This window comes from Tachyglossus aculeatus, chromosome 11 (genome assembly GCF_015852505.1).
Source record: "Tachyglossus aculeatus isolate mTacAcu1 chromosome 11, mTacAcu1.pri, whole genome shotgun sequence".
In the NCBI taxonomy this organism is placed as follows: domain Eukaryota; kingdom Metazoa; phylum Chordata; class Mammalia; order Monotremata; family Tachyglossidae; genus Tachyglossus; species Tachyglossus aculeatus.
In genome coordinates, this window is record NC_052076.1 from 24,477,346 (window position 1) to 24,489,601 (window position 12,256).

At 46.8% G+C, this 12,256-nt stretch overlaps 1 protein-coding gene across 1 annotated transcript in view; it reads right to left on the reverse strand.

The window, feature by feature from the left end:
• The window catches only part of FMNL1 (formin like 1), a 130,588-nt gene that overhangs the window by 52,562 nt on the left and 65,770 nt on the right, over positions 1–12,256 (reverse strand). Inside the window, 3 exon segments of the mRNA XM_038754724.1 lie at positions 3,206–3,314; positions 9,915–10,052; positions 10,313–10,396. Of these exon segments, the coding sequence (XP_038610652.1) occupies positions 3,206–3,314; positions 9,915–10,052; positions 10,313–10,396 (331 nt within the window).

Consider the following 12,256-nt stretch of genomic DNA (forward strand, 5'->3'; position numbering starts at 1 on the left):
GCTTTTCCAGAAAAGAGGAGAACCCATTGCCTGATTGAACAGATCTTGCTGTCGGGAAGCCTTTCCTTAGGTCTAATCTCAAGCCTCTTGCTGTTCTCCTCCACATCATCATCATCATCAATCGTATTTATTGAGCGCTTACTATGTGCAGAGCACTGGACTAAGCGCTTGGGAAGTACAAATTGGCAACATATAGAGACGGTCCCTGCCCAACAGTGGGCTCACAGTCTAAAAGGGGGAGACAGAGAACAAAACCAAACATGCTAACAGAATAAAATAAATAGAATAGATAGGTACAAATAAATTAAATAAATAAATATTTATTTATATAGATAATATATTATATAATAATATCCACTGCCTTTTGGGGAGGAGAAGCACCAAGGATCAGTTCCTGAGAGACAATCGCCCTCCCATCAAACTAGGCTCCTCTCCCCTATCCTAAAAAAAAGCCAAAAACCCCTCAACGCCTCCAAAAAAGCTCCACAACGGCCTCCGGTTATCGCCCCATCTCTCTCCTATCATTTCTTTCTAAACTCCCCAAATGAACTCCCTCCACTTCCTCTCCTCTAATTTTCTCCTCGAATCCCTCCAATCTGGCTCCCACCTCCTCCACGGCCCAGAGTCGCTAATGACCGCCTCTACTCCATCGTAATCCTCCTCAACCTCTCAGCGGCCTTCGTCCCCCTCTCCATCCCCCCCATCTTACCTCCTTCCCTTCCCCACAGCACCTGGATATATGGATATATGTTTGTACATATTTATCACTCTATTTATTTTACTTGTACATATCTATTCTATTTATTTTATTTTGTTAGTATGTTTGGTTTTGTTCTCTGTCTCCCCCTTTGAGACTGTGAGCCCACTGTTGGGTAGGGACTGTCTCTATATGTTGCCAATTTGTACTTCCCAAGCGCTTAGTATGGTGCTCTGCACATAGTAAGCGCTCAATAAATACGATTGATGATGATGACGATGACCCCGTGAACCTATAATCACATCTCCTCCAAGAGACCCTCCCTGACTAAGCAGCAGCCGTGGCCCAGTGGAAAGAGCCCGGGCTTTGAAGTCGGAGGTCATGGGTTCAAATCCCGGCTCGGCCAATTGCCAGCTGGGTGACTTTGGGCAAGTCACTTCACTTCTCTGGGCCTCAGTTACCTCATCTAGACTGTGAGCCCGCTGTTGGGTGGGGACCGACTCTATATGTTGCCAACTTGGACTTTCCCAAGCGCTTAGTACAGTGCTCTGCACACAGTAAGCGCTCAATAAATACCATTGAATGAATGAATGAATGAATAAAATGGGGATTAAGGCTGTGAGCCCCCCATGGGACAACCTGATCACCTTGTAACCTCCCCAGTGCTTAGAACAGTGCTTTGCACATAGTAAGCACTTAATAAAAGCTATCATTATTATTATTATTATTATTAAGCACTTATTTCCCTTCCTAAGCCTCGTCTACTCTTGGATCTGTTCCCCTTAAACACTTTGCTATTCACCCCCCCTCCAGCACTTATGGACATATCCATCTGAAATTGATTTTAATGCCTGTCTCCCCCTCTAGTAATAATCATAATGATTGTATTTGTGAAGCTCTTACTCTGTGCCAAGCACTGTTCTAAGCGCTGGGGTAGATACAAGGTGATCAGGTTGTCCCACGTGGGGCTCACCGTCTTAGTCCCCATTTTCCAGATGAGGTAACTGAGGCACAGAGAATAATAATGATGGCATTTATTAAGCGCTTACTATGTGCCAAGCACTGTTCTAAGCGCTGGGGAGGTTACAAGGTGATCAGGTTGTCCCATGGGGGGCTCACAGTTTTAATCCCCATTTTCCAGATGAGGGAACTGAGGCCCAGAGAAGTGAAGTGGCTTGCCCAAAGTCACCCAGCTGACAATTGGCGGAGCCGGGATTTGAACCCATGACCTCTGACTCCAAAGGCCGGGCTCTTTCCACGGAGAGTAACTTGCCCAAATTCCCACAGCTGACAAGTGGCAGAGGCGGGATTAGAACCCACGACCTCTGACTCCCAAGCCCGGGCTCTTTCCACTAAGCCACACTGCTTCTCTAGTCTATAAGCTCCTTGTAGTACAGTGTACTACAGTGTACAGTGCTCTGCACATAGTAAGCGCTCAATAAATACGATTGTAGGCAGGGGAACATATTGACCAACTCTGCTCTATTGTACTTTCCCAAGTGCTTAGTACAGTGCTCTGCACGCAGGAAGTGTTCAATACAATCCTCTCGACTGAAAGCCTCCCTAGACCGTAAACTTTGCGGGCAGGGAATGTGTCTGTTTATTGTTGCATTGTCCTCTCCCAAGAGCTTAGTACAGTGCTCTGCACATAGTAAGCGCTCAATATGATTGAATGAATGAACGAATTTTATTTTATTTTGTTAGTATGTTTGGTTTTGTTCTCTGTCTCCCCCTTCTAGACTGTGAGTCCGCTGTTGGGTAGGGACTGTCTCTATAATAATAATCAATCAATCAATCGTATTTATTGAGCGCTTACTATGTGCAGAGCACTGTACTCTAATAATATAAATAATAATAAATAATAATAATAATAATAATAAATAATAATAATAATAATGTTGGTATTTGTTCAGCGTTTACTATGTGCAAAGCACTGTTCTAAGTGCTGGGGGGAACACAAGGAGATGAGGTTGTCCCATGTGGGGCTCACAGTCTTAATCCCCATTTTACAGATGAGGGAACTGAGGCACAGAGAAGTGAAGAGACTTGCCCAAGGTCACACAGTAGACATGTGGGGGAGGTGGGAGGTGGGTCTCTATGTGTTGCCGACTTGTCCTTCCCAAGCGCTTACTACAGTGCTCTGCACACAGTAAGCGCTCAATAAATACGATTGATTGATTGATTGATTGATTGATTGAATGATAGACTGATCTCCCTTCCCTCTTTACACCGTGTGATCTAACTTCGCATCTTCCCTGGCCAGAACTCAGGTCCCACGCCCGGCTCAAGTCTAGGGTCAATCAATCAATCAATCAATCGTATTTATTGAGCGCTTACTATGTGCAGAGCACTGTACTAAGCGCTTGGGAAGTACAAATTGGCAACACATAGAGACAGTCCCTACCCAACAGTGGGCTCACAGTCTAAAAGGGGACTCAGCGTTGCGGTGAGGGGGGTTTCGGACAAATCCTCTCAGGCCCCTCTTTCGCCCACCCCTCCCTCACCCACCTGGTAGTTCATGATGGCACGGAGACACATGATGCAGACGTGCACGTCGTCCTTCTGGCTGACGATGCGGGAATTCCTCAGGGCTTTCCTGCTGTGGGCCGGGGGCAGCCTGTGTGGGGCAAGATCATCAATCGTATTTATTGAGCTCTTACTATGTGCAGAGCACTGTACTAAGCGCTTGGGAAGTACAAATTGGCAACACACAGAGACGGTCCCTACCCAACAGTGGGCTCAACAGATAGAGACAATCCCTGTCCACAAAGGGCTCACAGTCTAGAAAGATGGGATGAGGGGGCAATCAATCAATCAATCAATCAATCGTATTTATTGAGCGCTTGCTGTGTGCAGAGCACTGGACTAAGCGCTTGGGAAGTACAAGTTGGCAACATATAGAGACGGTCCCTACCCAACAGTAGACTCACAGTCTAGAAGGGGGAGACAGAGAACAAAACCAAACATATTAACAAAATTAAATAAATAGAATAGATATGTACAAGTAAAATAGAGTAATAAATATGTACAAACATATATACATATATATACACACATACACACATATATATATATGTATATGTATATATCCCAGCGCTTCGAGCAGTTGAGCGCTTACTGTGTGCAGAGCACCGTCCTAAGCGCTTGGGAAGTCCAAGTTGGCAACATATAGAGACGGTCCCTACCCAACAGTGGGCTCACAGTCTAGAAGGGGGAGACAGAGAACAAAACCAAATATATTAACAAAATTAAATAGAATAGATATGTACAAGTAAAATAAATAGAGTAATAAATATGTACAAACATATATACATATATATATATACACACACACATATATATATATATGTATATGTATATATCCCAGCGCTTTGAGCAGTTGAGCACTTACTGTGTGCAGAGCACTGTACTAAGCGCTTGGGAAGTACAAGTTGGCAACATATAGAGACAGTCCTTACCCAACAGTGGGCTCACAGTCTAAAAGGGGGAGGGGACAGAGAGACAGGGGTGAGACCCCCGTTCCCCTCACCACCCCAGCCTCAGCCCTGTTCCTCCCCCCAACCCTACCCCACTGCCCCCACTCAAGCCCAGCTCTGCCCTTAGGCTCCCGGGCTTCATAATAATAATAATAATAATAATAATAATAATAATAATAATAATAGTTTTTGTTAAGCCCTTCTATATGCCAGACACTGTACTAAGCGCTGGGATGGATACAGAGAAGCAGCGTGGCTCAGTGGAAAGAGCCCGGGCTTTGGAGTCAGTGGTCCAGACTGAGCCCCCTCCTCCATCTCCCCGTCTTACCTCCTTCCCTTCCCCACAGCACCTGTATAGATGCATATATGTTTGTACATATTGATTACTCTATTTATTTATTTATTTTACTTGTACATATCTATTCTATTTATTTTATTTTATTAGTATCTTTGGTTTTGTTCTCTGTCTCCCCCTTTTAGACTGTGAGCCCACTGTTGGGTAGGGACTGTCTCTAGATGTTGCCAACTTGGACTTCCCAAGTGCTTAGTACAGTGCTCTGCGCACAGTAAGCGCTCAATAAATACGACTGATTGATTGATTGATTACTCTATTTGTTTATTTTACTTGTCCATATCTATTCCATTTATTTTATTTTGTTAATATGTTTGGTTTTGTTCTCTGTCTCCCCCTTCTAGACTGTGAGCCCACTGTTGGGTAGGGACCGTCTCTATATGTTGCCAACTTGGACTTCCCAAGCGCTTAGTACAGTGCTCTGCACACAGTAAGCGCTCAATAAATATGACTGATTGATTGATTGGTCATGGGTTCAAATCCCGGCTCTGCCAAGTGTCAGCTGGGTGACTTTGGGCAAGTCACTTCACTTCTCTGGGCCTCAGTTACCTCATCTGGAAAATGGGGATTGACAGTGAGCCCCCTGTGGGACAACCTGATCACCCAGTAACCTCCCCAGCACTTAGAACAGTGCTTTGCACATAGTAAGTGCTTAATAAATGCCATCATTATTATTATTATTACAAGCAAATCAGGTCAGACACAGTCCCTTGTCCCGCCTGGGACTCACAATCTCAATACTCCGTTTTACAGATGAGGGAACTGAGGCACAGAGAAGTGGAGTGACTTGCCCAAAGTCAATCAATCAATCAATCGTATTTATTGAGCGCTTACTGTGTGCAGAGCACTGTCCTAAGCGCTTGGGAAGTACAAGTGGCAACATATAGAGACAGTCCCTACCCAACAGTGGGCTCACAGTCTAAAAGGGGGAGACAGAGAACAAAACCAAACATACTAACAAAATAAAATAAATAGAATAGATATGTAAATAAATAGAGTAATAAATCTGTACAAACATATAAACATATATACAGGTGCTGTAGGGAAGGGAAGGAGGTAAGATGGGGGGACGAGGGGGAGAGGAAGGAAGGGGCTCAGTCTGGGAAGGCCTCCTGGAGGAGGTGAGCTCTCAGTAGGGCCTTGAAGGGAGGAAGAGAGCTAGCTGGGCGGATGGGCAGAGGGATTGGGGGCATTCCAGGCCCGGGGGAGGACGTGGGCCGGGGGTCGATGGCGGGACAGGCGAGAACGAGGTACGGGGAGGAGATAAGCGGTGGAGGAGTGGAGGGTGCGGGCTGCGATGGACAAGGAGAGAAGGGAGGTGAGGGAGGAGGGGGCCAGGGGATGGATGGCCAGCCTGGAAGCCCAGGGTGAGGAGTTTCTGCCTGATGAGCAGATTGATTGGTAGCCACTGGAGATTTTTGAGGAGGGGGTAACATGCCCAGAGCGTTTCTGCACAAAGACAATGCGGGCAGCAGCATAAAGTATGGATTGAAGTGGAGACAGACACGAGAATGGGAGATCAGAGAGAAGGCTGATGCAGTAAGTCATCCAGCAGACAAGTGGGGAAACCACGATTAGAACCCAGGACCTTCCGACTCCCAGGCTCGTGATCTACTAGGCTTCTACTGGATCTATTAGATCTTCTTCTAGACTGTGAGCCCGTTGTTAGGTGGGGATTGTCTCTGTTGCTGAATTGTACTTTCCAAGCACTTAGTACAGTGCTCTGCACACAGTCAGCACTCTATAAATGCGACTAAATGAATACTATGTGCATACGCATCTGTAATTGATTTTAGTGTCTGCCTCCCCGTCTAGTCTGTAAGCTCCTCGTGGGCAAGGATTGTGGCTACCTGTTTCTACTGTATTGTACTAATATTAATAATGATGATGATATTTGTTAAGCGCTTACTATGTGCCAAGCACTGTTCTAAGTGCTGGGAGAGATACAAGGTAATCAGGTTGTCTCATGTGGGGCTCACAGTCTTAATCCCCATTTTACAGTTGAGGTAAATGAGGCACAGAGAAGTTAAGTGACTTGCCCAGAGGCACCCAGCTGATGGGTGGCAGAGCCGCGATTAGAACCCATGACCTCTGACTCCCAAGCCCGGGTTTTTTCCACTGAGCCACGCTGCTTCCCCTATTGTAGTAATAATAATAATAATAATGGCATTTTTTAGGCACTTACTGTGTGCCAAGCACCGTTCTAAGCACTGGGGGAGATATCAGGTTGTTCCATGTGGGGTTCACAGTCTCAATCCCCATTTTACAGTCGAGGTAACTGAGGCAACAGGTGGTAGAGCCAATGGCTCCACCAATTGTCAGCTGTGTGATGTTGGGCAAGTCAATTAACTTCTCTGTGCCTCAGTTACCTCATCTGTAAAATGGGGATTAAGACTGTGAGCTCCCTGTGGGACAACCTGATGGCCTTGTAACCTCCCCAATCAATCAATCGTATTTATTGAGCGCTTACTGTGTGCAGAGCACTGTACTAAGCGCTTGGGAAGTACAAGTTGGCAACATATAGAGACAGTCCCTACCCAACAGTGGGCTCACAGGCTTAGAACAGTGCTTTGCACATAGTAAGCGCTTAATAGATGCCATCAAAAAAAAAAGAGCCAGGATTAGAATTCATGACCTCTGACCCCCAAGCCCGGGTTCTTTCCACTGAGCCACGCTGCCTCCCCTATTGTACTCTCCCAAGTGCTCAGTACAGTGCTCTGCCCACAGTAAGGGCCCAATCAATACCATGGATTGATTGACTGGGGCTGCCCATCCCTGTGTCCCCAGAGGACCCTCCCGGGACCCTCCAGCCGGGAATTTGGGGGACAGCTGAATCCCAAGCCGGAAAGGGAGGAAAGGCAAGGGGAGAGAAGAGACGGCCCCCAAAGTCTGATCGCCCGGCCCTCTTCCCTTCAGGGTCGTTACCTACCAGGGGAGTCCAAAGGCAGCCAGGGGAGAAGAGGAGGTTAGTTGGGGTGAGATCGTCTCCATCCCAAAACTTCTCATGTCCCCAAGCCCCCCCATCCTTGAACCCCTGATTTCCCCATGCAACCCCCCATACCAGAGGCCCGGGCTGGGCAGCCCCCCAGCCCATTCATTCATTATAATAATAATAATAATAATAATAATGGCTTTTATTGAGCACTTACTATGTGCAAATCACTGGGGAGGTTACAAGGTGATCAAGTTGTCCCACGGGGGGCTCACAGTCTTAATCCCCATTTTACAGATGAGGGAACTGAGGCACAGAGAAGTGGACTGTGAGCCCACTGTGGGTAGGGACTGTATATGTTGCCAACTTGTACTTCCCAAGTGCTTAGTACAGTGCTCTGCACACAGTAAGCGCTCAATAAATATGATTGATTGATTGATGATTGAGTGAAGTGACTTGCCCAATGTCACACAGCTGACAATTGGCGGAGCCGGGATTTGAACCCATGACCTCTGACTCCAAAGCCTGGGCTCTTTCCACTGAGCCGCGCTGCTTCTCTCACTCCTTCAATCACATTTATTGAGCGCTTACTGTGTGCTGAGCACTGTACTAAGCGCTTGGGAAGTACAAGTTGGCAACATATCGAGACAGTCCCTACCCAACAGTGGGCTCACAGTCTAAAAGGGGGAGACAGAGAACAAAACCAAACAGACTAACAAAATAAAATAAATAGAATAGATATGTACAAGTAAAATAAATAAATAAATAGAGTAATAAATATGTACAAACACATAAACAAATATACAGTGCTGTGGGGAAGGGAAGGAGGTAAGATCAGGGGGATGGAGAGGGGGACGAGGGGGAGAGGAAGGAAGGGGCTCAGTCTGGGAAGGCCTCCTGGAGGAGGTGAGCTCTCAGTAGGGCCTTGAAATAATATATAATAATAATAATAATAATAATAATAATGGCATTTATTAAGCGCTTACTATGTGCAAAGCACTGTTCTAAGAGCTGGGGAGGTTACAAGGTGCCCAATCCTGGACCCCCTTGCCCTCCAGCCCATAGACTGTCCGGGCAGCCAGCTCAGTGCTGGGTACTGAGAGCCACTCGTGGTCCTCTTCCCCTCCCCACCAAGGTAGGTGGGATTCTCTGGGGAAACTGAGGCAGGGAGCCCTGGGCAACTAGCCAGAGGTCAGGACCGCATTCAGCCTTGCCACATGACCCAGGAGCTTGTCTCTCACCACTCAAGGGGGAGTGTCTCTCCCCCTCCTCATCCCCCCTGCCTTACCTCCTTCCCTTCCCCACAGCACCTGCATATATGTTCGTACGGATTTATTCCTCTATTTATTTATTTTACTTGTACATATCTATTCTATTTATTTTATTTTGTTAATATGTTTGGTTTGGTTCTCCGTCTCCCCCTTCTAGACTGCGAGCCCGCTGTTGGGTAGGGACCGTCTCGGTGTGTTGCCGACCTGTACATCCCAAGGGCTTAGTCCAGTGCCCTGCACACAGTAAGCGCTCAATCAATCAATCAATCAATCAATCGTATTTATTGAGCGTTTACTGTGTGCAGAGCACTGGACTAAGCGCTTGGGAAGTCCAAGTTGATGCAACTGATTGACTGACTGATTGAGGAGACCTTGCTTCTAGTCCTCCGGAGGAAGCCAACACACCTGGATGCCACCAGCCTTCGGGAAGGGGGACGGCAGGGCAGGAGGGGGCCAGGGGTGTGGAGGAAAGGGCAAGCGAAAGGAGGAGTCCAGTGCTCTGCACACAGTAAGCGCTCAATAAATACGATTGATGATGATGAGGAGGAGGCCCAGGGCTGAGGAGGGGGCTGTGGGTGGAGGCTGGGGGCAGATGTGGGGTTTTGTATGTTTATATACATACAAACATGTGTATATATGTATGTTGTATATAAACATACAAACCCCCACATATGTATATATGTTTGTACATATTTATTACTCTATTTATTTATTTAATTTTACTTGTACCTATCTATTCTATTTATTTTATTTTGTTAGTATGTTTGGTTTTGTCTCCCCCTTTTAGACTGTGAGCCCACTGTTGGGTAGGGACTGTCTCTATGTGTTGCCAATTTGTACTTCCCAAGCGCTTAGTACAGTGCTCTGCACATAGTAAGCGCTCAATAAATACGATTGATTGATTGATTGATTGATATCTATTCTATTTATTTTATTTTGTTAATATGTTTGGTTTTGTCTCCCCCTTTTAGACTGTGAGCCCACTGTTGGGTAGGGACTGTCTCTATATGTTGCCAATTTGTACTTCCCAAGTGCTTAGTACAGTGCTCTGCACACAGTAAGTGCTCAATAAATACGATTGATGATGATACGGAGGCTGAGGAGAAGGCCGAAGGCCGAGACGAGCGGCAGCGGAGAGAAGGAGGCCGGTGTGGGGGGACTTGGGGTGGGGGGCAGATTGTATTACCTGACAGTCAGGTGACGGCTCCTGGAGGACATCTGTGGGGGTGAAGAAGGCCCCTTGCTGAGGTCCTCCACTGACCTCTCCAAGGGCTTGAGCTTCTCAGGGCTGGGGGTACCGTTGTCCGTGCTCTCCATGTCGTACCTGCCGGGGAGGAGCAGGATGGAGGCGGTGGCCGGTGGCTGGGGCAGGGGGTGGCCCATCTGGGCTGGCGGGGAAGGGGAAGGATGCAGTCCAAGGGAAAATTGGGGTCTCTCAATAAGGGGGATCCTCTGCCCCCCTCGGCTGCTCCACAGAGCAGCCAAGACCAGCCCGGGGGTCAGGAAGGGCCGGATCCCCTTGGGGACAACACGGTGAGGGCGGAAGGGGCAGGGGGTGACAACCCAGCCCGTCCCCCGCCTTACGTGACAGCACACTGGGCGAAGGCCAGGTACTCCAAGAGCACATCCAGTCCGCGGTTCTCCTCGTTCAGGAACTCCTGCACCCAACTGCGGGCATGGAAAGGGGGGGAATGCATTCATTCATTCATTCATTCGTATTTATTGAGCACTTAGTGCAGTGCTCAATAGTACAGTACAGTAGTACAGTACTTAGCACTTAGTAAGCGCTTAGTACAGTGCTCTGCACACAGTAAGCGCTCAATAAATACGATTGATTGATTGACTTACTGTGTGCAGAGCACCGTACTAAGTGCTTGGGAAGTACAAATGGGCAACATAGAGAGATGGTACGTACCCAACAATGGGCTCACAGTCTAGAAGGGAGAGACAGACCACAAAACAAAACATATTAACAGGCCGGGCACCCCGGGGCCTCTGAGACACCGCAGGGGGCATGGGGTGGGCTACGGGACACAGGAGGAGGGGGCACAGCTGGCACCTCCTCTCAGCCTCCAGGCGGATGCCAATCACCCCAGCAGACGCATGGCGCTGGGCACAGCGGGTGTCCTTGATCAATCAATCAATCAATCGTATTTATTGAGCGCTTACTGTGTGCAGAGCACTGTTCTAAGCGCTTGGGAAGTCCAAGTTGGCAACATAGAGAGACAGTCCCTATCCAACAGTGGGCTCACAGTCTAAATGGGGGAGACAGAGAACAAAACCAGACTAACAAAATAAAATAAATAGAATAGATATGTACAAGTAAAATAAATAAATAGAGGAATAAATATGTACAAACATATAGACATATATACAGGTGCTGTGGGGAAGGGAAGGAGGTAAGATGGGGGGGAGGGAGAGGGGGATGAGGGGGAGAGGAAGGAAGGGGCTCAGTCTGGGAATCAATCAATCAATCAATCAATCGATCGTATTTATTGAGCGCTTACTGTGTGCAGAGAACTGTCCTAAGCGCTTGGGAAGTCCAAGTTGGCAACATATAGAGACAGTCCCTACCCAACAGTGGGCTCACAGTCTAAAAGGGGGAGACAGAGAACAAAACCAAACAGACTAACAAAATAAAATAAATAGAATAGATATGTACAAGTAAAATAAATAAATAAATAGAGTAATAAATATGTACAAACATATATACATATATACAGGTGCTGTGGGGAAGGGAAGGAGGTAAGATGGGGGTATGGAGAGGGGGATGAGGGGGAGAGGAAGGAAGGGGCTCAGTCTGGGAATCAATCAATCAATCAATCGTATTTACTGAGCGCTTACTGTGTGTAGAGCACTGTCCTAAGCGCTTGGGAAGTCCAAGTTGGCAACATATAGAGACAGTCCCCACCCAACAGTGGGCTCACAGTCTAAAAGGGGGAGACAGAGAACAAAACCAAACAGACTAACAAAATGAAATAAATAGAATAGATATGTACAAGTAAAATAAATAAATAGAGTAATAAATATGTACAAACATATATACATATATACAGGTGTATATATGTATGTATATATATGTGTATATACAGGTGTGTGTGTGTATATATATATGTGTGTGTATATATATATATGCATACATATATACATATATACATATGTATATATATGTGTGTGTGTGTGTGTGTGTATATATACACATATATATATGTATATATATATATATATATATATATATATATATATATATACAGATCCCTCCCGCGTCACCCCCGGGGGCTCTGCCACAAGGTCACAGCCCTGGCCTTGTGGACTGTGATGGATCTGGGGGTTTAACGGATTCCTCTTCCCCCCCCAACATCATCCCACCCCCTGCCCAGGGGCAGAAGACATGGGGTAACTGGGCTGAGTTTGGGGTACAGCCTGGGGCTGAGTGCGAGGACTCCCTTTGCTCTTCCCCCCTCTCTCCACCCCACAGCACAGGTCTCTATCTGTCATTTTATTTATTTATATCGATGCCTGTTTACT